This window comes from Balaenoptera borealis (assembly GCF_965194805.1).
Source record: "Balaenoptera borealis genome assembly, chromosome: 11".
NCBI classification, from domain to species: Eukaryota; Metazoa; Chordata; class Mammalia; order Artiodactyla; family Balaenopteridae; genus Balaenoptera; species Balaenoptera borealis.
The window spans coordinates 7633983-7655954 of NC_138868.1; the positions used below are offsets into that span (position 1 = coordinate 7633983).

General features: G+C 60.0%; 2 protein-coding genes across 11 annotated transcripts; both read left to right on the forward strand.

Moving 5' to 3' along the window:
• The first annotated feature begins 2119 nt into the window (after positions 1-2119).
• MEN1 (menin 1) lies at positions 2120-8265 on the forward strand. Of its 3 annotated transcripts, none has more exons than XM_082344111.1 (10): positions 2120-2262; positions 2661-3121; positions 4103-4311; positions 4501-4629; positions 4916-4956; positions 5032-5119; positions 5682-5818; positions 6241-6376; positions 6828-6992; positions 7214-8265. In XM_082344111.1, coding segments are annotated over exons 1-10 (1851 nt in total). In that variant the 5' UTR covers positions 2120-2260; the 3' UTR covers positions 7697-8265. The 3 variants fall into 3 exon arrangements, with proteins under 3 accessions (XP_082200237.1, XP_082200238.1, XP_082200239.1); XM_082344112.1 differs by having other exon boundaries at positions 2165-2274; XM_082344113.1 differs by lacking the exon at positions 2120-2262 and adding an exon at positions 2346-2365.
• A 552-nt stretch (positions 8266-8817) lies between these two features.
• On the forward strand, positions 8818-21100 carry MAP4K2 (mitogen-activated protein kinase kinase kinase kinase 2). 8 transcript variants are annotated; one of them, XM_082344032.1, is made up of 32 exons: positions 8825-9004; positions 9128-9185; positions 9411-9501; positions 9588-9652; positions 9957-10012; positions 10331-10378; positions 10465-10507; positions 10908-10980; positions 11059-11190; positions 11266-11328; positions 11693-11774; positions 11866-11973; positions 12407-12485; positions 12605-12663; positions 13303-13346; positions 13431-13469; positions 13564-13597; positions 13724-13829; positions 13920-14008; positions 14085-14126; positions 14241-14325; positions 14420-14499; positions 14586-14646; positions 14735-14852; positions 18471-18529; positions 18609-18712; positions 18799-18976; positions 19738-19806; positions 19925-20011; positions 20261-20331; positions 20431-20486; positions 20590-21100. In XM_082344032.1, the coding sequence occupies exons 1-32, from the start codon at positions 8909-8911 to the stop codon at positions 20675-20677; spliced, it is 2463 nt and encodes an 820-aa protein (XP_082200158.1). In that variant the 5' UTR covers positions 8825-8908; the 3' UTR covers positions 20678-21100. The 8 variants fall into 8 exon arrangements, with proteins under 8 accessions (XP_082200163.1, XP_082200165.1, XP_082200159.1 ...); XM_082344033.1 differs by lacking the exon at positions 9957-10012 and having other exon boundaries at positions 8824-9004; positions 10465-10533; XM_082344034.1 differs by lacking the exon at positions 10331-10378 and having other exon boundaries at positions 10492-10507.
• Positions 21101-21972: the final 872 nt, after the last annotated feature.

Consider the following 21972-nt stretch of genomic DNA (forward strand, 5'->3'; position numbering starts at 1 on the left):
ATGTATTCTGCCTTCTCTCCAGTTATTATTATTATTTTTAAACTTTATTTTTTTTGGCTGCGTTATGTCTTCGTTGCTGCGCGGGCTTTCTCTAGTTGTTGCGAGCGGAGGCTACTCTTCGTCGTGGGGCGTGGGCTCCTCATTGCGGTGGCTTCTCTTGTTGTGGAGAACAGGCTCTACGTGCGCGGGCTTCAGTAGTTGTGGCATGCGGGCTCAGCAGTTGTGGCTCGTGGACTCTAGAGCACAGGCTCAGTAGTTGTGGTGCACGGGCTTAGTTGCTCCGCGGCATGTGGGATCTTCCCGGACTAGGGATCGAACCTGTGTCCCCTGTATTGGCAGGCGGATTCTTAACCCCTGCACCACCAGGGAAGTCCCCTTCTCTCCAATTATTATGGCTAGACTGTGTTCACGCTCCTAGCAAAGTACAAGCCTGTCACTCAGGAACTCCCATCCTCTCTACTCGTTCAAGGTCATCAGTCCTGCATTCTCTCCTATTAAACAACAGCCACAACACCATGACTTCCTTTGACCCTCTTCCCCCTCCAGCTGCCATCTTGATTTTTTTCCTTCCCTTTGCTGCAAAGCTCACTGAAAGAGTTGTGTATTATCACTGTCTCCAATTTCTTTCCTCTCATTTTTCTTGAGCCCAAGAACTCTGGGCTTTTGGTCTCAAACTGCTCCTAAGGTGGTCACCAGGGGTTCTCACAGAGCTAAATGCAGTCAGTCCTTGGTGCTCAGCTTGCTGACCTGTGGGCAGCACCCGACACTGTTGATCACCCCTCTGCCTTGGTCTTCTGAACCAGATGCCCATCTGGTTTTCCTCCTATCTCTCTGGCTGATCCCTCTCAGAATCCTTTTCTGGTTCCTCCTGGTCTCCCAACCTCTACATGAAGGGGTATCCTAGAACTCAGTCCTTGGTGATCTCATTTCCATATACCCCTCACTCAATTTCCCCTAATGTTAACATCTTACACAACATGGTACATTTATTAAAACTTACTGATGAAAACTATAAACGAAGCTACAGGTTTTATTTGAATTTCATAAGTAGGGCTCACAGTTGCCCAAGACTTGACTGGTTTAGTTTTAAAACTGAAAGTCCCGTTCCCCTGAAGTCCCCTCAGACTTGGGCAAGCTGGGACAGTCAGCCACCCTATTCACCAGTTTTTCCACTAATGTCCTTTTTTTCTGGTCCAGGATTCAACCCAGAACACCACGTTGCATTTAGTGGTCCTGCCTCCTTAGTGTCTTCTAATCTGCAACAGTTTCTCAGTCTTTCCTTGTCTTTCATGACCTTGACACTTTTGAGGGGAACTGTCAGGTATGAGCAGTCTGAAAGTCCCTCAGTTTGGGTTTGCTGGATGTTTTCTCATGAATAGGCTAGACTTATGGGTTTTTCTGGAAAAAACCCACAGAGGTGAAGTAGGGCAGGAATTTTATCTCTTTTATTCACTGCTACATAGCCAGTGCCTGGGATTGAGTGCTTGGCCCATTATGGGCACCAAGAATCTGTTTGTTAAATGAATAAGTGAATGAATGATTCTGTAGAAATTTAGTATTGTTTTGAAGTTTTAAAATGATAATATAAATACTACCCTATCATACATATCGCTCTGTAGCTTTTTCCCCTCTACAATTTGCCCTGAAGATCCATTTTAGGATGCATAGAGCTACTTTACTCTTCTTGTATACAAATAACTACAATGGTTCTTTAGATGTTCCTCTTTGCACACGTGTTAGATTTTCTCATGGACAGAAAACTAGACATAGAGTAGGCACATTTACGTGTTAATGGATACCGATAAATATCCAACTACAATGGCTGAACACGTTTACAGTACTCCAGCAGTGTTTAAAAGTACCCGTTTTCATCACATCTTGCCGACACGTGATAACCTACAGAAGCTCAGCAAGTGCTGAGGATGCCTGCTCACTCTCCGGACTACAACTCCCAGAACGCACTGCGGTTCCCCTGCCTACCTGGGTCTGCGTGAAATGGAATGACCAATCCCTGAGGACCTCAGGAAGGTGGCGCTGCCTCCGCTCCTCATCTACCTCTGGGTTCTGCAGCGCCCAGAGCAGCGGGACTACCACTCCCATAAGCCACCGCGGACTGGCCGGCCCAGCCACCATTTCAAGACTTGGCAGGGACAGGGGCGGGCCCCGGACTCCACTTCCCGGCAGGCAGTGCGGTCCGAGGGGGCGGAACTCCATTTCCCAGCAGGCTCCAGGCGGCGGGCGCCGCTGTGCCTTGTGTGGGATGTAAGCGCGGAGGTGGGCGCGGGGGACCGAGGCCAGGACTCTCCTTGGGACTTGGGGGGCCTGGCCTAGGGGCGCCTTCCGGGCGGACTCTAGGGCCCTGGGGGTATGGGCGCAGAGAGGGGGCGGGGCGGCCATTGGGAGTCCTCAGTGGGGTCCTAGGGGCGCACCCCCATCGGGACCGGGGCTCCTGGGGTTGTGGGGGACAAGAAGGCCCCGCAGCCTCGGCTGAGGGGTCTCTTCGACGAAAGAGGGGGAGCAGATGAGCGGAGCGTGAAGGGGCGGGGAAACAAGGGATTGTGTCTGTGAGTGTGTAGGGGGGTGTGGAAAGCTAGTCGAGCCTGGGAAGGGGACTCCTGGGCCGTGCCCACCCGACCCTCCCTCCCCACGCTTGCCCGCAGGCCGAGGCCCGCCGCCATGGGGCTGAAGGCCGCCCAGAAGACGCTGTTCCCGCTGCGCTCCATCGACGACGTGGTGCGCCTGTTCGCTGCCGAGCTGGGCCGAGAGGAGCCGGACCTGGTGCTCCTATCCTTGGTACTGGGCTTCGTGGAGCACTTCCTAGCTGTCAACCGCGTCATCCCCACCAACGTGCCCGAGCTCACTTTTCAGCCCAGCCCTGCGCCCGACCCTCCTGGCGGCCTCACCTACTTCCCCGTGGCCGACCTGTCCATCATCGCCGCGCTCTATGCCCGCTTCACCGCCCAGATCCGCGGCGCCGTCGACCTGTCTCTCTACCCGCGAGAGGGGGGCGTCTCCAGCCGCGAGCTGGTAAAGAAGGTCTCCGATGTCATCTGGAACAGCCTCAGCCGCTCCTACTTCAAGGATCGGGCCCACATCCAGTCCCTCTTCAGCTTCATCACAGGTTGGAGCCCGACAGGTGGCAAGGGGCGAGAATCCTGTCTCACGTGTGAACCTTGGCCCACTTTTTCACAACACTGTGTGGTTTACAGAGCCCTTTTGAGACCTGTAAGCCTTGTGAGGTGGAGCAAGTGTTATGTCCCCCTTTGCAGCTAGGGAAACTGAAGCCCAGAGAGGGAAAGTGATCTTCTAAAGTCACACAGAATGGCAAGGCTGGGACTGGACCCCAGTCACTTGACTCCAAATCCATTAGCCCAGCCTCTGCCCCCTCAGCACCCCCCTCCCTGCCATTGAGCAGCTACAGGAGTCCTGCAGCCCAGCCTGAGGCACAGAGGGCAGCAGCAGATTTAGGGAGTGAGGAGCCAAAATCGGGCTACATTTGAGCCAATTCCATGAAATATCTATGAACATGTTTTGAAAGTGAACAGACCAGGGCTTCACCTCAAGAAACTGAAGGCTCAGGGCTTGCAAAGAGCTTTCCTCTTTGATCCAAGCCCAGTTGACTGGCAGTCAGGTCCTGGAGTGCCATATTGAGAAGGAATCTGAGGCTGCTTCTGAGCTTAGCAGGAAAAGAATACAGAGAGAAATTGGGAGTGTCTGCCAGTGGGTGTGTAAAAAGAGTGTTGGCTAGTGTCCTGTTTTTGCCGTCCCCGGTTATAACCTAATAGGTACAATAAAACGAGGAAATTCTTTAATTAGCAGAAATATATAATACAGTTGCAGAGAAAGAGAAGAGACAGGGTCAAAAGCTGGGTGGAACTACAAAAGATCCAAGGTCTCCTGTTGAGGATGGGGAACGTAAAGGGGGAGGGAGAGTCTCTGAACACGTAGGAGGAAAGGGATAGAGGGAAGACGGGCAGGAGTGCCTGAGGTTTGAGCACAGGCTTGGAGGTGAGTGTGGGAGGGTGCATGGCCCATCACTACCTGGTCCCTTCCCCCAGGCCAGAGCTCAGAGGACCCTCTTTCATTACTTTCCCTTCCACAGGCACCAAACTGGACAGCTCTGGTGTGGCCTTTGCCGTGGTGGGGGCCTGCCAGGCTCTGGGTCTCCGGGATGTCCACCTGGCCTTGTCTGAGGACCATGCCTGGGTAGTGTTTGGGCCCAATGGAGAACAAACAGCTGAGGTCACCTGGCATGGCAAGGGCAACGAGGACCGCAGAGGCCAGACAGTCAACGCGGGTGTGGCTGAGCGGGTACTGCACCCCTCCCCATACTCCCCTAGCCCAAGCCACCCAAGGAGCTCTGCTTTCTTGGGCCATGCTCCCCTCTTCCTATCACCACCTACATATGTCAGGAAGGGGAGGGTCCCCTTCCTGGCCGTCATTCCCTAGAGCAGGCACAGGTAGGCCATCGTGAGACATCTGGTCTTGTCCTCTCCCAAGAGCTGGCTGTACCTGAAAGGATCATACATGCGCTGTGACCGCAAGATGGAGGTGGCATTTATGGTGTGCGCCATCAACCCTTCCATTGACCTGCACACTGACTCCCTGGAGCTGCTGCAGCTGCAGCAGGTGAGGGGTGCCTGTGGGACCCTGGGCCCGGGCGCTTTCCCTTCCTGAGCTTCAGCTCCCCCTTCTGTAATGTGGGTGAATCATTCCTGGCCTGGACTTTCCTGGGGCTCTTGGGAGGGGAGAATTGAGACATGAAAGCGCTTTGACTTCAATAAGGGGCTAGTTCTGAATTCTGGCTTTTCCCACCTGGTGGGAGGTCCCTACTGGTGCTGGACCTCCGTCTGCCTGGTAGACTGAGGACCCCCCTCTCTCCCGCCAGCTCACACTTCTCTCCTTTGGCCCCTAGAAGCTGCTCTGGCTGCTCTATGACCTGGGACATCTGGAAAGGTCAGTAGAGGGAAGTGGCCAGGCTGGGCTTCGGGGTGGGCTGGGGGGCAGCTTGGACTCATGAGCCTTTCCCAGGTACCCTATGGCGCTGGGGAACCTGGCAGATCTGGAGGAGCTGGAGCCTACCCCTGGCCGGCCGGACCCACTCACCCTCTACCACAAGGTGGGGACATCTCAGGAGGGTACAGAAGGGAGGTGCAACGATGGCTGGGGTTCCCTTCTATCTGGGGACTGGGAGGGGGCAGGTGAGGCAAGAAGAACTTTGTGTGTATTGGGGGGTACCACCCATCCAGTCCCCATTTTGTATTTACCGTGTGAATATTCAGGGCAGTCAGGGCTGTCTGAGGAGTGTTTTGGGTTCCCTGCCTGGGAGTGGTAGGTCCCGGATTTGTCCCCTCGGCCCTACCTTTTCTACTGCCTATCATTGTCCTTCTTGGAGTATAATGGAGGTCAGACACTGTGAGAGCACTGAGGCGGGGGTGTTAACTTTGTGGGGCTGCGGGTAGGAGGGACATTGGGCTGGGCTTGGAAGGCCAGCCCAATGCAGACCTACAGACCCAGGGAGGAACACCTGGTAGAGAGGATGGCCCGGGGTGAGGTCACGTGGGAGATGAGACTCTCTGGGATCTTCCTATTGCTCCTCCTGGGTGTGATCCAATGGGACATTTGTGCCACCTGGGGCAGCTGGGAGCTGTCTCCCTGAGGCCCCTCTGCTCTATCCCCAGGGCATTGCCTCAGCCAAGACCTACTACCGGGATGAGCACATCTACCCCTACATGTACCTGGCTGGCTACCATTGTCGCAACCGCAATGTGCGTGAAGCCCTGCAGGCCTGGGCCGACACGGCTACTGTCATCCAGGAGTGAGGATCCCCCCCACGGGGCCCCAGCCTGGCCTTTCTTCCCCTTCCACCCAATTTCCAAACACCCTCGTCCAGGAGGGAGGCCTGGGTCCCAAGCCCTATCCCCTCTCCATCCAGTCAGCAGGCAGCCAAGGCCACCATCACCCAAGAGGTAGGGACCCCTGATGAGAGCTTCACGCCTTTCCTTCCCTCCCCTCCTCCTAATTTCTAACCACTGTCATCCAGCTGTGGAACCTGCATTCCCCACCCCCCTCCTCACTCTTGCTCTGGGCTGACAGACACCACCATTTTGGAGTGAGGACCCCAACCGTTCACTCAGTCCCTGGATGACCCCGGAAAAGAAACCGGGGCTCCATCCCCTGCCAGGTCCCTGGGGGTACCCACCATGTCTGAGACCCCACAGTGCCCTGCTGCTCTCACAGCTACAACTACTGCCGTGAAGATGAGGAGATCTACAAGGAGTTCTTTGAAGTAGCCAATGATGTCATCCCCAACCTGCTGAAGGAGGCTGCCAGCCTGTTGGAGGCCGGCGAGGAGCGGCCAGGGGAGCAGACCCAGGTGAAGGGCTGGACCACCAGCCTGTGTACACCTTCCCACCTGAGCAGGGCTCCCAGTCACAGGACGTGGGACTGCTGCATGGGACTGGGGATGGCACGGGACAGGTGGCCCAGCTCAGGCAGATAGCTGTGTTCTCTTATGCAGTAGCTGAGGGCCTGGGTTTGGGTTTGAGGAGTTGAGGTAAATGGGGTGGAAGCCCCTCTCTTTCTCTGTCAGGGTCACTCATTCAGCTGAGGGGGTGAGATGGAGGTAAGGGATGGTTCCTCCCTCCTCCCAAGTCCTGGCTAAGGACTGGTTTTATAAAAGGAAGGCGGTTCTAAGAATTCTCTCCATCTATGCTCACATCTGCCAGAGCCAGGGCTCTTTGTCCAGGCGAGAGGTCTGGCCTGTGCCCTCTGATGAGGGGTGAGTAATGGGGTCTGAACTGTGCCCTCCTTTCCCCCTTTCCCAGGGCACCCAGAGCCAGGGTTCTGCCCTCCAGGACCCAGAGTGCTTCGCCCATCTGCTGCGATTCTACGATGGCATCTGCAAATGGGAAGAGGGCAGTCCCACGCCCGTGCTGCACGTGGGCTGGGCCACCTTCCTTGTGCAGTCCCTAGGCCGTTTTGAGGGACAGGTGAGGGACAGCTGTGCAGGGTGGCTGGGGAGGACAGGTGGTGACAGCAGCTACAGCGGAGTCAGAACCTTTGTAGCCCTGAAGGGGATCTGCCCATCCCCTTTGGGTGCAAGTGAGACCGAGGCTCCACGACAGGATGGTCTTGGCCGGGTCTTGGGGTTCCACCCACTGGCCTGCAACCTCTTCCTCCGCTTGCCCCCCCCACCCCAAATCCGGCCCAGGTGCGGCAGAAGGTACGCATAGTGAGCCGAGAGGCAGAGGCGGCCGAGGCAGAAGAGCCGTGGGGCGAGGAAGCCCGAGAAGGCCGGCGGCGGGGCCCGCGGCGGGAATCCAAGCCTGAGGAGCCTCCGCCGCCTAAGAAGCCGGCGCTGGACAAGGGCCCAGGCGCGGGCCAGGGTGCGGTGCCAGGACCCCCCCGGAAGCCCCCAGGCACCGTCCCGAGCACTGCCCGCGGCCCTGAAGGCGGCAGCGCGGCTCCGGCGCTGGCGCCCGCCGCCTCGCCGCCACCGGAGGGTCCGGTGCTCACTTTTCAGAGCGAGAAGATGAAGGGCATGAAGGAGCTGCTTGTGGCCACCAAGATCAATTCGAGCGCCATCAAGCTGCAGCTCACGGCGCAGTCACAAGTGCAGATGAAGAAGCAGAAGGTGTCTACACCTAGTGACTACACTCTTTCATTCCTCAAGCGGCAGCGCAAGGGCCTCTGAAGTACCCGGGTCTCAGTATCGGCCCACTCGGAGCCCGCCCTCAATCAGGATGAGGCTCCACCCCAGCCCCCCTAGCGAGCCCAGGCTCCGCCCCTGGCCTAGGGGCCTAGGCCCCGCCTCCAGGCCCCACCCCTACCCGGAACTCAGGCTGCAGGTTCCCAGAGTAGACTACCCAGCGCCCGAATCGAGGGCTCTGCCCAGTCACTGGAATATAGAGCCCATCCCCCAGGATCCCAGCCGGCCAATTGAAACCTTACCCTGAGTCCTTCACCCATCTTTAAAGGTCCAACTCCGGGAAGCTCAGGCTCCATCTCAGAACCGAGGCTCCAACCTTCGGCCTAACCAGTGTTGGCTCAGGGTTGCTTCCAGCCCATAGGGCTGTTTCACCCTAAACTCTAGGAGCGCAGGTCCCACCCACAGCCCGGGAACCAAGGACCCCGCTCAGCCCCTAGGAGTACGTTTCCGCACTTCAATAATTCCATTCCTTGGGAATCCAAGCCCCCTACCGCAAAGAACCTAAGTAACGCTTCCAGAACTTGGAAATCCTAGCTTCCTCCCTTCCCTGTCGCGAGTCCGGGACACGAAACTCCGCTCCCGGCGTGTGCGAATCCTGAGCCCCACCCGCTTCCTGACCAAACTGGCCCCAGATCAGAGCAGACCTCTCTTCCGAACCTCTGGGAACCTCCCCGGGGTCCATCCCGTCTCGGGGGACTCTGGAGGAAATCTGCAGGGGTTTGCGAGTGGGTGAGGGGAGCCTGATCGCTTCCTGTTTTGTACATAGATTTATTTTTCAGTTCCAAGGAAGATGAATACATTTTGTAAAAAAAAAAAAAAAAAGTACTTGTCCGTGTTTCATCTGGGAATTTGGGAGTGGAGCTCCCCCTCTTTCCTCTGCCTTCCGGCCCTCCGGGCTTCGGGCTCCCCAACCTGTAGAGCGCGAGGAACCGGTGGCTGGCAGAAGAGCCTCGGCACCATCAGCTCGTCCCGGGCTCGGGACTTTCCCTAGCCGCCGAGGGCCGGTCCCGCGGGCGCCTCCTCCCGGCCGGGCGGCGGGGCATCCCCGGCCTGGCCCCGCCCCGGGCCCCGGCCCCGCCCCCGCGGCCTCGGAGCCACCGGCGCCCGCCTCGGCGGTCCCACCCCGCCCCGCCCCGCCCCGCGCCGCCCCGCGCCGGCTCCGCGGCTCCGCAGCTCGCGCCCGCCCGGCGCCGGGCCATGGCGCTGCTGCAGAATGTGTCGCTGCAGGATCCGCGGGACCGCTTCGAGCTGCTGCAGCGCGTGGGGGCCGGGACCTATGGCGACGTCTACAAGGTGCGCCGGGCGGCGGGACGGGCGAGAGAGAGGAGAGGAGGGTACGCGCTCCGCGCCCTGCTGCGGGATCCGGCCCCCAGCCCCGCCCCTCCTCATCTCGCTTCACCCCCTCCGCCCCTGCAGGCCCGCGACACGGTCACGTCCGAACTGGCCGCGGTCAAGATAGTCAAGCTAGACCCAGGTGAGGGCCCGGAGCCAGGGCCTCAGCGCTGGAGGGAGGGCAGAGGGCCGCAGAGCGGGCGCGGTGTGAGAGTTGACATTTCCGAGACCCCCTGAGAGGCAGGCCCCGGGAGGTACTGTCCGCTGGCACCTGTCTGCCCTGGAGAGGAGAGGCACTCTGTGCCCATTTTGCAGATGGGGGCATTGAGTTAAGGCGGCCCCCTTCATGATGCCCTGTGTTTCCCAGGGGACGACATCAGCTCCCTTCAGCAGGAAATCACCATCCTGCGTGAGTGCCGCCACCCCAATGTGGTGGCCTATATTGGCAGCTACCTCAGGTGAGGCTGCTTTATCCCCTTGCCTGCCCCCAGGCAGCCCCCATATGGCCCTGCCATGTGCCCACCCCAGCTCTGTGTCACCCCAGGAATGACCGCTTGTGGATCTGCATGGAGTTCTGCGGAGGGGGATCCCTGCAGGAGATTTACCACGGTGAGGGCCAGGACTCCAGGCCACAGAGGGTCACAGCCTTCTTCCCATCCCCACCGCAACACAGGGCAAGAGGGGAGAGCTGGGGCCCTGGATTTGGGCCCCTCTCCACTTCTCACTAGCTGTGTGACCTTGAGAGAAATGCTATCCTCTTCTGGGCTGTATATCCCAGCCTATGTCGGGAGGGGATGTGGCCAACTCCCCTTTCACCAGCAATGCCTGCTGCTTACCCCACACAGGGTGGAGCCTGGGAGGGTCAACATATCCCCCCAGACCCCCCTGCCAGCCCTTACCCCTCCCATTTCAGCCACCGGGCCCCTGGAGGAACGGCAGATTGCCTATGTCTGCCGAGAGGCACTGAAGGTAGCTGGGCCCATAGGGCTACTTACACCCCCAGTCCCCTGGAGCAGGGCAGGGAGCCCAGCTGGCCAGTGTGTGTGTTGGGGGGTGGGGTGGGTGGAGTGCTCAGGCAAAGGTGCCTGAGGGGCTGTGGGTCCTGGGGGGAAGGGGCCCCAGCCGTGTTGCCGGAAGCAGCCCATTTCCCTTTTGGCTCAGTCATTTCCTGTTTGGGGAGAGGGGAGGAGGAAGCAGCTTGGGTGGGGGGCCCCCGTCCTGAGAGGGGGTTCAGGAGAGGTGGGATATACTGGGTAGCTGCTCTCAGGGGGTCCTCTTCGTCCCCAGGGGCTGCACCACTTGCATTCTCAGGGGAAGATCCACAGAGACATCAAGGTAGGGGTCTGGCCAAGGGCATCGTGGGAGGGAGGAGGAGGCTCTCGGGGGCACCAGACGGGATTCTCTCTCCTCCATTCCCACAGGGAGCCAACCTTCTCCTCACCCTCCAGGGAGATGTCAAGCTGGGTCAGTACCCTGGGGACACAATCAGGGTGAGGGTTCTATGGGAGCTCCTGGAGTCTTAGAGCCTACTTTCAAGTGCAGCTTGTCCTTGAGCAAGTCATTTTACCACTTGAGCCTCAGTTTCCCCATTTAGAAAGTGAAACAGTTCTCCCTTCCTGTTAGAAGTTGGATGTGGTTGGGTCCGTAGGGAGTCTAACATGGGACCGGGCACGTGGTCATGGAGGGAAGGTGCTTGACCCCTCCCAGGAGGGGACCTGGCCTTGCCTTGTGCCTGTGGCAGTTGTGGCTGAACCTGGGCTGCCTATTTTCTGAGCCCTGCCAAGTGCACCCTGAGCCTGAGCCCTGGACGTGGGTGGGGAGTGGCAGCCAGAGGTCAGATGAGAGCAGCTCTTTCTCCCTGCAGCTGACTTTGGGGTGTCAGGCGAGCTGACGGCATCTGTGGCGAAGAGGAGGTCTTTCATTGGGACTCCATACTGGTGAGCCTGCACCTCTGGCTGAGGGGGTGGGGGCCACAGTGGGGCACTCGGCCATCTCATCTGTGACCCCGCCTCTAGGATGGCCCCGGAGGTGGCCGCCGTGGAGCGCAAAGGTGGCTACAATGAGCTGTGTGACATCTGGGCCCTGGGCATCACCGCCATCGAGCTGGGCGAGCTGCAGCCCCCTCTCTTCCACCTGCACCCCATGAGGTCAGCTGAATACTTGCCCCTTGCCTGACCCCAAGAGCCCTGTGACCCTCGACCCCTGACCTGTGGTCTCCATAGGGCCTTGATGCTGATGTCAAAGAGCAGCTTCCAGCCGCCGAAGCTGAGAGACAAGACTCGCTGGTGAGGGCCCACATCCCTTGCTGGGGCCCCCTTTTCAGCCCAGCCCCATGGGGGCGGAGGAGCCTTCTGCCACCCCCCGGGGTGCAGCCTCAAGGGCCCTGCCCTCTCTGGGCCTCCACAGACCATCCGCAGGAGGGGCCTGGGCCCTGCTTCTGGGCTGGGGACCAGCGTGGACAAAGAAGGGCAGATGGTTGATGACGGAGGCGCTGCCGGGTCGCAATAGCAGTGTTGCTCAGGCCAGCTGCCCTCGGCCTCAGGCTGGCTCCTTCCTGGGCAGGCCCAGCAGACTCCTCTGGAGCAGTGGCAGGATGGCCTGCCTGAGGGCTAACCTGGGCCTGCGGGTGGGGTCTCTTGTACCCACTAGGACCCAGTATTTCCATCACTTCCTCAAGCTTGCCTTGACCAAGAACCCCAAGAAGAGGCCAACAGCAGAGAAGCTCCTGCAGGTGGGAGGTAGAGGGGTGGGGCAGGGGGCTCGATGCTCAGAAACAGGGACCCGGAGGCCAGGGACCAACCTGCACCCCCTCCATCCTCCAGCACCCCTTCACGACCCAGCAGTTGCCTCGGGCTCTCCTCACACAGCTGTTGGACAAGGCCAATGACCCCCACCTGGGAACCCCCTCCCCAGAAGACTGTGACCTGGAGGTAAGTGAGAGCAGCTGGGGACTGGGTCTTGGCCTGGTCTGGTCATAAGGCATGCAGAGATGACAGAAGTCAAGGTCCCTTCAGCTTGTATGTTTCCAGCATATGGAGCTTCAATCTGGTCGAGCCCACCCGTTAGGAATCTTCCCTGAGCTGGTTTGCCTCCTTGTCGCCCCCCTGTGATAGGTTCTTGCCCTTGGCCCAGCATGACCGTGACCCTAGTTAAGCCATCTTCTGCTTTCTCTGTGATCTTTGGCGAGTTACTTGCCTCTCTGTGCTGGTTTTCTCATCTGTGAAACGAGGGTGCCATTTAATCTCGCAATAATCTCAGGGCGTTTTCGTGAAAACAAACACATCAGTGTGTGTAAAGCAGCTCAAGGAGTACCTGGTGTGAGGTGGGCGTGGACACGTCTCCATTGTCTGTGTTCTCTCGTAGGCTTACGACATGTTTCCCGACACCATTCACTCCCGGGGGCAGCATGGCCCAGCCGAGAGAACCCCCTCGGAGATCCAGTGTGAGTCTGCTTTGGCGGGGGGCTGTGTGGGTTGGGGGGCTGTGCGTGTGGATTTGGTGAGAGTTTCGGGGTCGGTCCTGAGGCTCTGGCGCCCTAACCCCTGGATCTGGGCCCTCCAGTTCACCAGGTGAAATTTGGCGCCCCACGAAGGAAGGAAACAGACCCACTGAACGAGCCGGTGAGGGGCTGGCGGTGTGGCAGGGTGGGGCGCAGGGCTGGGCTGGGGAGCTGTGCGGGTGACCGAGCACCGCAAACTCAGGAGCCTTGCAGCAGCAGCAGCCTGGCCCTCGGGCCCGGGAGAGCTGTCCAAGCAGGCCTGTCCGCCCAGGGACCCGGAAGCCTGGGGGCTCCTTCCTGGCGCAGGTTGTTTTGGACAGTCGGCTGGGGGTGGCAGGGTGACCACGCCTTTCTAAAACGTGGGCCTGTCACTTGTCTGAGGACGCCCCCGCCCCCTTCGGCACGTCCTTCTCTGCCTCGGTCGCTGTGACTGCTGGGCTGGCGGACTCACCATCTCTGCTCTCTCGCTGTCTCTCCTTATCGGCATCTCTCTTCACCCCCACCATCTCAGTCCCTCCCTGCCCTTCTCTCTCACTGTCTCTCTGTCTCCTTCTCTCTCGTTGTTTGTCTGTTTGGCCCTTTTTCACACTTTCTCGGCCTCTTGTTGTCTCTCTCACAGTCTTCTTGCTTGTTACCGATCTCACTTTCCATCTCTGTCTGTCTGCCATCTCTCTCTCCCACAATCTCTCCAGCACTCTCTCATGTTGCCTGTCTGTCTCTCTGCCTCCCTCCCGGTCTTTCTGACTCGGTTTCCCCACAGTGGGAAGAGGAGTGGACGCTGCTGGGAAAGGAGGAGCTGAGCGCGTGAGTGAGGGGGAGGGAAGCTGCCGGTGGGGGGGGGGCGGCAGGAGGAAAGGCTGACCTCTGATCCCTTCCCTTCCTACCCAGGAGCCTGCTGCAGTCAGTCCAGGAGGCCCTGGAGGAAAGGTGAGGGGCCAGGGCCCGGAGCAGGTGGGGGGCAGCTGGGCTCAGGACCCAGTCACATCTCACACCTCGTCTCCCTCTGATTTGTCCCCGACAGGAGCCTGACCATCCGGCCAGCCTTGGAACTCAAGGTACGGAGAGAAGGGGAGCGGGGGATGGGGATGGGGGGCAGTGCGATAGCGGGTGCAGTTGGAGTGGGGGTAAGTTACAGGGTCCCCTGCTAACAGCTGGGCTGGGTTCCCTGACCCTCCTGCCAGGAGCTGGACTCCCCAGATGACACCATAGGAACCATCAAGAGGGCCCCGTTCTTGGAGCCGTCCCCCACTGAGCCTCCAGCTGAGGACCTTCAATCCAGCCTCCCAGGTGAGCCCCAGGCTCGGGGGACCAGGAGGCGGGCCCTGGGAGGTAGGGGGTGGTCCAGGACCGGAATTCACGGCAGGTCTGTGCCTGCAGGAACCGCACCTCCACCTCTCCCAGGCCCTGACAGCCCCCCACTGCTCTCCACTGCCTGGGCCACCATGAAGCACCGGGAAGATCATGAGGTGAGGCGGTGCAGTAGCGGGGGTCGGGGAGATGGGAGGCTGGGGCTGTGGCCCTGACTCCTTTCTTCCTTCCCAGAGGTCATCCTGCCATGGGCTCCCCCCGACCCCCAAGGTGCACGTAAGTGTTTGCGCATGGCTCCACCTCTGCACCGCCTGCTGCCCCACCGCCTGCGGCTTCCCCCGCCCCGTCCCCCCCACCTAGTGCTTCATCAGCCTCTTGCCTCCTCTCCAGATGGGTGCCTGCTTCTCCAAGGTCTTCAATGGCTGCCCCCTGCGGATCCACGCTGCTGTCACCTGGGTTCACCCTGTCACCCGGGGTAGGCCGGGGGCAGGGAGGAAGCGGGAGCCTGGGAATCCCCCGCTTGGGCCAGGGGACATGGCTGACCTCTGACCCCATACCCAAACCTGCAGACCAGTTCCTGGTGGTGGGGGCCGAGGAAGGCATCTACACCCTCAACCTGCATGAACTGCATGAGGATACGCTGGAGAAGGTGAGGCCCGGCTGGCGGGGGAGGGCCGAGGGCCTTGGGCGTCTGGGGTGCTGACCCCTGTCCATCTATGGCTCTGTGGCCTCCAGCTGATTTCGCACCGCTGTGCCTGGCTCTACTGCGTGAACAACGTGCTGCTGTCACTCTCAGGTACAGTTGGGGCAGGCGGGGGCAGGGCCAGCGCCCCACCCACCAACACTCTCTGAGCCCCTCTCCCCTCCATCCCATCCCTCCGCAGGGAAATCCACGCACATCTGGGCCCACGACCTCCCAGGCTTGTTTGAGCAGCGGCGGCTACAGCAACAGGTCCCCCTCTCCATCCCCACCAATCGCCTCACTCAACGCATCATCCCCAGGTCAGGGACCCTGGGGAGCCTGGCCCTGCGGGGATGAGGGAGGAGGGAGAGGCAAAGGGACAGAGCCAGGGCTGGAATGCAGCCTTTCCCGGTACTGAGACTGTTGGGATCTGAGACACGTCACTTGGCCTCTCTGAGGCCCGGTTTCCTCATAGGTCAATACAGTTGGTAGCCTCCCCTCCCCCTGCACCCAGGCCTGTCGGGAGGGAAGGAGACAGGGCATGTGAACGTGCCTGGCAAGCTCTGGGAGCTGCGGTGGGTAGGCTGTGGGGCAAATGTTTCCTGAGAACCTACTATGCGCCGGGTCTTAGGCTGGGCTTAGGGATGACAAATCAAATGAGTTCTTGACAGTCAGCTCCTGGGACTGAGGTGCGCCAGAGGGAGAGCTGGAAGGGCTGGGGAGGCCTCAGAGAGGCCAGGCGAGCTCGTGGAGTTTGACAGAGCGTTGGGGGTCTTCCAGGCAGATGAGTTAGGGAACAGCCTTCTAGCAGTGGGAGGAACAAGTGTGAATTCTCGTAGGCGATCGGGGGAGTTAAAAGGTGTTTGGCCCGAGCTAGGAGGGGGGAGCAGCCCAAGAGGAAGCTGCACAGGTGGCAGAGCCCTGCCGTTGACGCCAGGCCCAGGATCTGGGCTTTGTCTGCCTGGCAGCGGACCTGGAGCATCTTAGAAGGGTCCCTCTGTACATCAATCAGGATTCTTCCTGTTGCAGGTGATTCAACTCGCTGGCTTAAGGACAAAAGGGAATTTAACGGCTAGTGTAGGAGTAGGGTCAGCTGCATGCCCAGCTGGATCCAGGCTTAAATGGCATCTTCAGGCATCTTCCTGCATCTCCTGGCTCTATTTTCCTCTTGTCACCTTCATTCTCACTCAGGCTTTCTTGTCCAGTGATGGCTGCCTGCAGGTCCAGGCCAGCGTTCCACTAGCTAACAACCCAGTGGAACTGGAACCTCTGTTTCCAAGTAATCCCCACAAAAGTCCAGGGCCAGTTCTCACTGGCCTAGCTTAGGTCCATGCCTACCCCCGGGGTAGTCACTGTGGAAGGGGATGAGGAGCCAGGGCCCAGGCCTGCGTCCCGTGCCCTCTCCTGGAGCTGGGGGAAGGAGAGGGGGGCTTGTCTGGGCAGATGGAACCAGGAGCGTCTGCTGGCCGCTCTGGTGACAGTGGGAAGGATGAATGGAGGGGGAGGCTGACGAGAGGGCCTGGAAAGGAGGCCGGTGTAGTGACCCCAGGCGGTGTGAGAACTAGATGGACTCCAGCAATATTTAGGAAGTGGGATTGACAGGATTTGGGGACTAATCAGAGTGAGCTGGAGGGAAAGGGAGGGACTGGGAGACCCCCAGAGAGCAGACTGTGTGGTGCGTTTATGGGGCAGTAGAGTCCCTCATTCAGCCATTCAGCACCTAGCATGCGCCAGGCAGTGTCCTGGGCGTGAGATACACCTGGGAACTGGAGACCCTCATATTCCCCAGACTCTCCTGTTGAGACAGATGACAGTGGACATGAGAAGGAGTCTATGCGGTGGTGACACAGAGGGGAAAGTGCCCCGTGGAGAAGAGCAGGGTGGTCAGGAAGGACCTCGCTGAGAAGGTGCTTTTTGAGCAAAGACTCGGAGGGGTTGATAGAGCAAGTCCTGAGGGTATCTGGGGGGCTGGAGCCGGCCTGCCTGTATGAGGAACAGCAAGGAGGCCAGTGAGTCTAGATGGATGGAGTGAGAGGGAGCTGGCCTCCGAGATCTCTGTAGCCACAGTGAGGGCTTTGCCCCTGACTCAGAGCAGCCTGAGGGCCACTGCAGAGGAGTGGCGTGACTGAGGTTTTCACGGGTCACTCTGGCTGCTGCGCTGGGAGGAGACTGGAGGGGACGCAGGCGGACGCGGAGACCCGTCAGGAGGCTGTGGCACCATCAGGTGGGACATGATGGCGGCTTGGGCCAGGGAGGCCGTGAAGGAGGAGAAAAGCGGTCAGAGTCCAGTTTTATTTTGAAAGCTGAACCAACAGGATTTCCGGACAGTTGGTGGATGGAAGAGAAAGAGGAGTCAAGAATGACTCCAAGGTTTTGGCCTAGACAATGGGAAGGATGGCGCTGTCATCAGCTGTGGGTGGAGCAGAATTCAGTGTTGTCACATGGAGTTTGAAATGTGCAAGTGGGACCTCAGCCCTTGGCGGGGGCTGGGGGGTGGGGGGTGGTGCTGAGTTCTGAGGGGGAAGGTGGGCTGTGGGCTTAGACATCGTCATGACAGGTGGGTGGTGGAAGCCGGTGGGGAGGGCGGGGGAGGCCGGGCCATGGGCAGATGAGGGGCCCAGGGCCATTATTCAGCGGGCTCGCTTGAGGACCACATCGGGAGCCCCGTGGCCTTGGGGCTTCCTGACCTCAGTCCCAAGCCAACCTCTGCTTTGGCCCAGGACCTGCAGGAAACAGGCCCATTACAGGCCCAAGTCACAGGCAGCTTTGGGCGTGTGTTTGGGAAATCACAGTATCACAGCAGAGATCTCGAATTGTTGGGAAAAAAAAACAAAAAATATCCGCCTCTGTCCCATCTGAAGGCCAGCTGGGAAAGAGAGTGGAAGGAATAAGGAGAGAGAGGAGAGTGAGGACAGAGGCGGAGAGAGAGGTGCTGGCTTCCTTGGCGGGGCCCACATCCCAGCAGAGGGTGCAGACAGGGCTGGGTCACTGGGAGGAGGTGGCAGGGCTGCTGACGTGTAGCCCTGTTCCCCAGAGGAAGAAACAGGTTCGGAAGGTCCCCTGAGGGTTTGGGGGACAGACAGTAACCAAATGAGGGACCCCACTTCTCCCTCGGCACCAAGGTGAGCCACCCACTGGCCACCCCATGGAATAGCCTGAGCTGAAGCAGGAGAGGGCAGGGCGTTTGCCGTTTTGTGAGTCTTCATCTCCTCCGCCCGGCTTGCTCATCTGTGACTTGCAGCGTGTCGGGTGGGGACTGGCCCTGAGTGCTCTGGCCGCCGGAGGAGCTGGAGGCTGCATTAGCTTGCCGCCCTCCCACACCCTCGTTTTCTCAGTTATTTCTTTACTTACACCCTGCCTTTGCCTAAAAAGTATTTTCGATGACTGAAAATAGGTGGAAAAGTAATAATAACGGGATGAGAAAAGTTAGCCTTTTGTGAGGGCACCTGATGTGCCAGGCTCTGCTGTAAGCTCCTCCCCTGAGTTAACTCATTTAGGCCTCACTGCGACCCTGCGAGGGGGGTACCACGGTTATCCCCAGGCTGCAGGTGAAGCAGCTGAGGCCCGGAGAGGTTAAGTCCCGAGGGTACTGCACGTGAAGCTGCAGGTGAAGCAGGTGAAGCAGTCGAGGCCCGGAGAGGTTCAGTGCCTTGCCCCAAGTCGCACGGTGAGAGGTATCTCTGTGATCCAAACCCCTGGACTGGATGTACACGCTCCAGGCTGTATAGGGGGTGCTGGAGCCACGAGCACTGCGTCACATCCTGCGCAATTCACAGCTTCATGGCTCCTCGGATACTCGGGCCAGGGGCTTGACCTCTCTGAGCCTCGGTCTGCCACCTGTGAGGCGGGGAAGGTGTTAGTACCCGCCCCTTAGGGCTCTGCAGGGGGCCTTGCCCAGGGTGGCACCCGTGACGCCTGCCCTGGTTGCCACCCCACAGGCGCTTTGCCCTGTCCACCAAGATTCCTGACACCAAAGGCTGCCTGCAGTGTCGCGTGGGTAAGAGCTGGGCGAGGTGGGCGGGGCCGGGTGGGCGCGGGTGGGCACAGCCCCAGGCCCACCAGCCCCTCTCTCGCAGTGCGGAATCCCCACACAGGCAGCACCTTCCTGCTGGCCGCGCTGCCCACCAGTCTGCTTCTGCTGCAGTGGTATGAGCCGCTGCAGAAGTTCCTGCTGCTGAAGGTGCGGGGCCGGTGGGGGGACCCCCGGGCGGGTGTCAGGGTTTCTGGGAGGAGAAATGGAGACCTGAGCGCCCCTGCTGCCCCCAGAACTTCTCCAGCCCCTTGCCCAGCCCAGCAAGGATGCTGGAGCCGCTGGTGCTGGATGGGAAGGAGCTACCGCAGGTGTGCGTGGGGGCCGAGGGCCCCGAGGGGCCCGGCTGCCGCGTCCTGTTCCATGTCCTGCCGCTGGAGGCTGGCCTGACGCCGGACGTCCTCCTCCCACCCGGTGAGCTGGAGGGCCAGGCTGCTGTATGTGTGTGTGTGTGTGAGTGTGTGCATGTGCATGTGATATATATAGAGGAACAGGGAGAGGAAGAGGGAGAGGGAGAAGTTCCTCACAGCTTACGGCGCCACGGAGACCTTGGGGACCCGAAGCTCCCAGCCTCTCTTCAGCTCAGCAGCTAAGAAAACCTGACCAACCCTGCAGGGGCTGGAGGGACAGAGCCAAGCTGGGGAAGGTGGGTGCCAGAGGCCTCCATTCTGAGCAAGGAAGCAGGACACTGGGTGTTGGGACAGCTCAGGGGAGCGGAGTGAGTGGCAGTGGGTAAAGAAAGGGGAAGGTGCCCTGGACCAAGTCCTTGCGGTGGCCCAGACCCCCAGCCAGGGGTCTCATGGGATTTTACTCTTGATCCTCACAATGGCCCTGCAAGGTAGGCATCGTCGTGCCTGGGTTACAGATGAAGAAACTGAGGCCCAGAGATTCGAGGTCACACAGTGACCGAGTCATGAAGCCTGGCTCTCCTGACTGCAGAGCCCCTGCCCTCCCAAGCCTCCCTGGGCCTCAGCCCTGCCCCTTGCGATGGGTCACTTTGCTGCCAAACATCAGTTCCCCTGCTGTGCAGTGAGACTGGCCATCGTGACCCCACCCGGCTGTTGTGCAATGCACTTGTGGTGAAAGCTGGCTGATGCACACCTCCAGCTTTTCCTCTTGGGGCCAGAGTGGGGCTGGTGGCTCAGCCAGGCCGTGTCTCCCTTCTCTGCCTGCAGAGGGGCTTCCGGGCTCAGCCCAGCAGGTGATCCAGGTGGACAGGGACACAGTCCTAGTCTGCTTTGACCGTGAGTGTGCCTGGTATCAGGGCTGGGGGCTGGAAGCGGGTGGTGAGGGAGGCCAGGTGGGTCTGTCTCCCCAGAAGGGAGCCACCCCGCCCCGCCCACCAGCCCGCCCCCTGTGCAGGCTGCGTGAGGATCGTCAACCTGCTGGGCGAGCCCACGGCGACGCTGGCGCCTGTGCTGACCTTTGACTTCCCCATTGAGACTGTGGGTGAGTGAGCAGACGGAGGAGGTGGGGGCGGGAGTATCCCTGGCCTGGGGCACGTGATGTGGCCCCGGGGCCCGGGGTTGGCAGCGGGACAAGGAGGCAGGTCCCCCAGCCCCTCTGGAGAGCCACCCTGCTCAGCTGCGGCCCAGTCTGTGAGGACCTCTGTGGCCCAGACCCGGGCCCAGGCCGTAGCTGGGGGAGCCAGTGTCCCCAGGGCAGGTGCAGGGCTGATGGCCGCCTGGCCCCTCCTAGTGTGTCTGCAGGACAGTGTGCTGGCCTTCTGGAGCCACGGGATGCAAGGCCGCAGCCTGGACACTAATGAGGTGAGTGAGACTCAGGAACCTGGTGGCTCCCCACCCAGTTGTCCCCACCTTTTAGGAGAGGACCCGCTGGGGTGGCCTCAGTGCCCCTTTTCTTCCCAGGTGACCCAGGAGATCACAGACGAGACAAGGATCTTCCGAGTGCTTGGGGCCCACAGGTAGGACACGGTGCCCCGGCCTCCCCTTCAGACGCTCTCCAGGCCAGGTGGAGCTGCCCAAGTGTCTTCCCACCTTGCTCACCTCCGGTTCTCTCCCCTCCAGAGACATCATCCTTGAAAGCATTCCCACTGGCAAGCCGGGGGCTCACAGCAACCTCTACATTCTCACGGGCCATCAGAACAGTTACTGAGCCAGCGGGCCGGCCTGGCCAGGGGCATCCCCCGCCCGCCCCAGGCCTTAGCGGCAGTTCTTTTAGGCAGAGGGGCCCCTCCCAGATCAGAGGAGCCCAGGCCCCGGCTCTGCTGGTCTGACGGGCAGAAATCCTGAGAAGAGTTTGGGGGCTGGGGAGGGTAGGGGTACCTACCCCACACCTCTGCAATAACTGGACCAGAGGAAGCTGCTGTCACCTCCCCCTCCCTGGCGGGCAGCCAGTCCCCAGTGCCCCCTGGCAGGGGCCCTGGGCTGGTTGGGGGCGGGCCCGGGGCTATCCATTCCATTTGGTTCCACATTTCCTTTCCACTCTTCCTGCCAAGAGCCTGCCCCTGTGCTCTGTCCTGGGGAACATGGTATTTAAAAGAGAGACTATATTGGTATTAAAGCCAGTTTGATTTTATTCCACTGGTTCCTCTGGTTTGGGGGGAGCTGAGCCCACCTGCCTCATCTCCCTCTACCTCTCCCTCCAGCACACCTTTCTTCCTGTAGCACCGGGTGCCGTGGATATAACATGGAAGGGAGGCCACCAGTGTTCTGGTGGCTCTCTCATGGGGAGCCAGGCAGAGGTGAGGGGGAGGCCATGGCCCCCCGTGGCATCTCAGGGTCGCTGTGTCTTCCTGGGCTCCCTTGCTCAGGATGAGCCCTCAGCCTTGCAGTGTGAGGTCTCTTTTGTGGCCAAGGAGTCATGCAGATGGGGCCGGGGGAGGCACTAAACGAGGGACTCATCCGAGCACCCCTGTCTCATACGAGATCTCACCAGGTAGCCTATGGAGAGGCCCGCCAAGGGCTGCTCCACCCAGCCCCGGAGAGGCTGCAGCCTTCGGAGACAGCCTGCCCTGACCTGTATCCCCCACCCAGGCCTGGGGCTGCCTCCCGGCCTCCCACCTGCTGCCTGGATATCAGTTGCTCTGTCAGGCCAGGATTCCTGAACATGGGTGTGCTCACCACGCTAGACTCTGGGAAGATTAGCCTGTGTCCATTTAACAAGAATTCCCAGAGGGTCTCTTCAGTGCCCATCCCTGGGCTCCCAGAGGGGTCCCTACTAAGATGTGGACCAGCCCCCAGTGAGGGGAGCTGTCCTTGCTGGAGCCTGCATCTCGAGGGCACATTCGTCCACCCGTTGGTCGCCTTGTGCTTTGCATCGTCATTCTCCCACATTTCCCTCTTAGCGGGCTCCACGCCCCCAGGCCAGGGAGCCCCCTGTGGCCCCAGGCACTGACCAGGCTGCTCTTGACCAGAGCCTTTGGGCAGGTGAGGCCAAGGAGGCAGGAT

Bases quoted from the DNA above. Each gene is read 5' to 3' on its own strand.
- MEN1 (XM_082344111.1), top strand. The intron at 4,630-4,915 runs GTGAGGGGTGCC...TTTGGCCCCTAG, and splicing joins AGCTGCTGCAGCTGCAGCAG to AAGCTGCTCTGGCTGCTCTA. The intron at 6,993-7,213 runs GTGAGGGACAGC...AATCCGGCCCAG, and splicing joins TAGGCCGTTTTGAGGGACAG to GTGCGGCAGAAGGTACGCAT.
- MAP4K2 (XM_082344032.1), top strand. From the start codon at position 8,909: ATGGCGCTGCTGCAGAATGTGTCGCTGCAGGATCCGCGGGACCGCTTC. The intron at 11,329-11,692 runs GTGAGGGCCCAC...TGTACCCACTAG, and splicing joins CTGAGAGACAAGACTCGCTG to GACCCAGTATTTCCATCACT. The intron at 12,664-13,302 runs GTGAGGGGCTGG...GTTTCCCCACAG, and splicing joins CAGACCCACTGAACGAGCCG to TGGGAAGAGGAGTGGACGCT.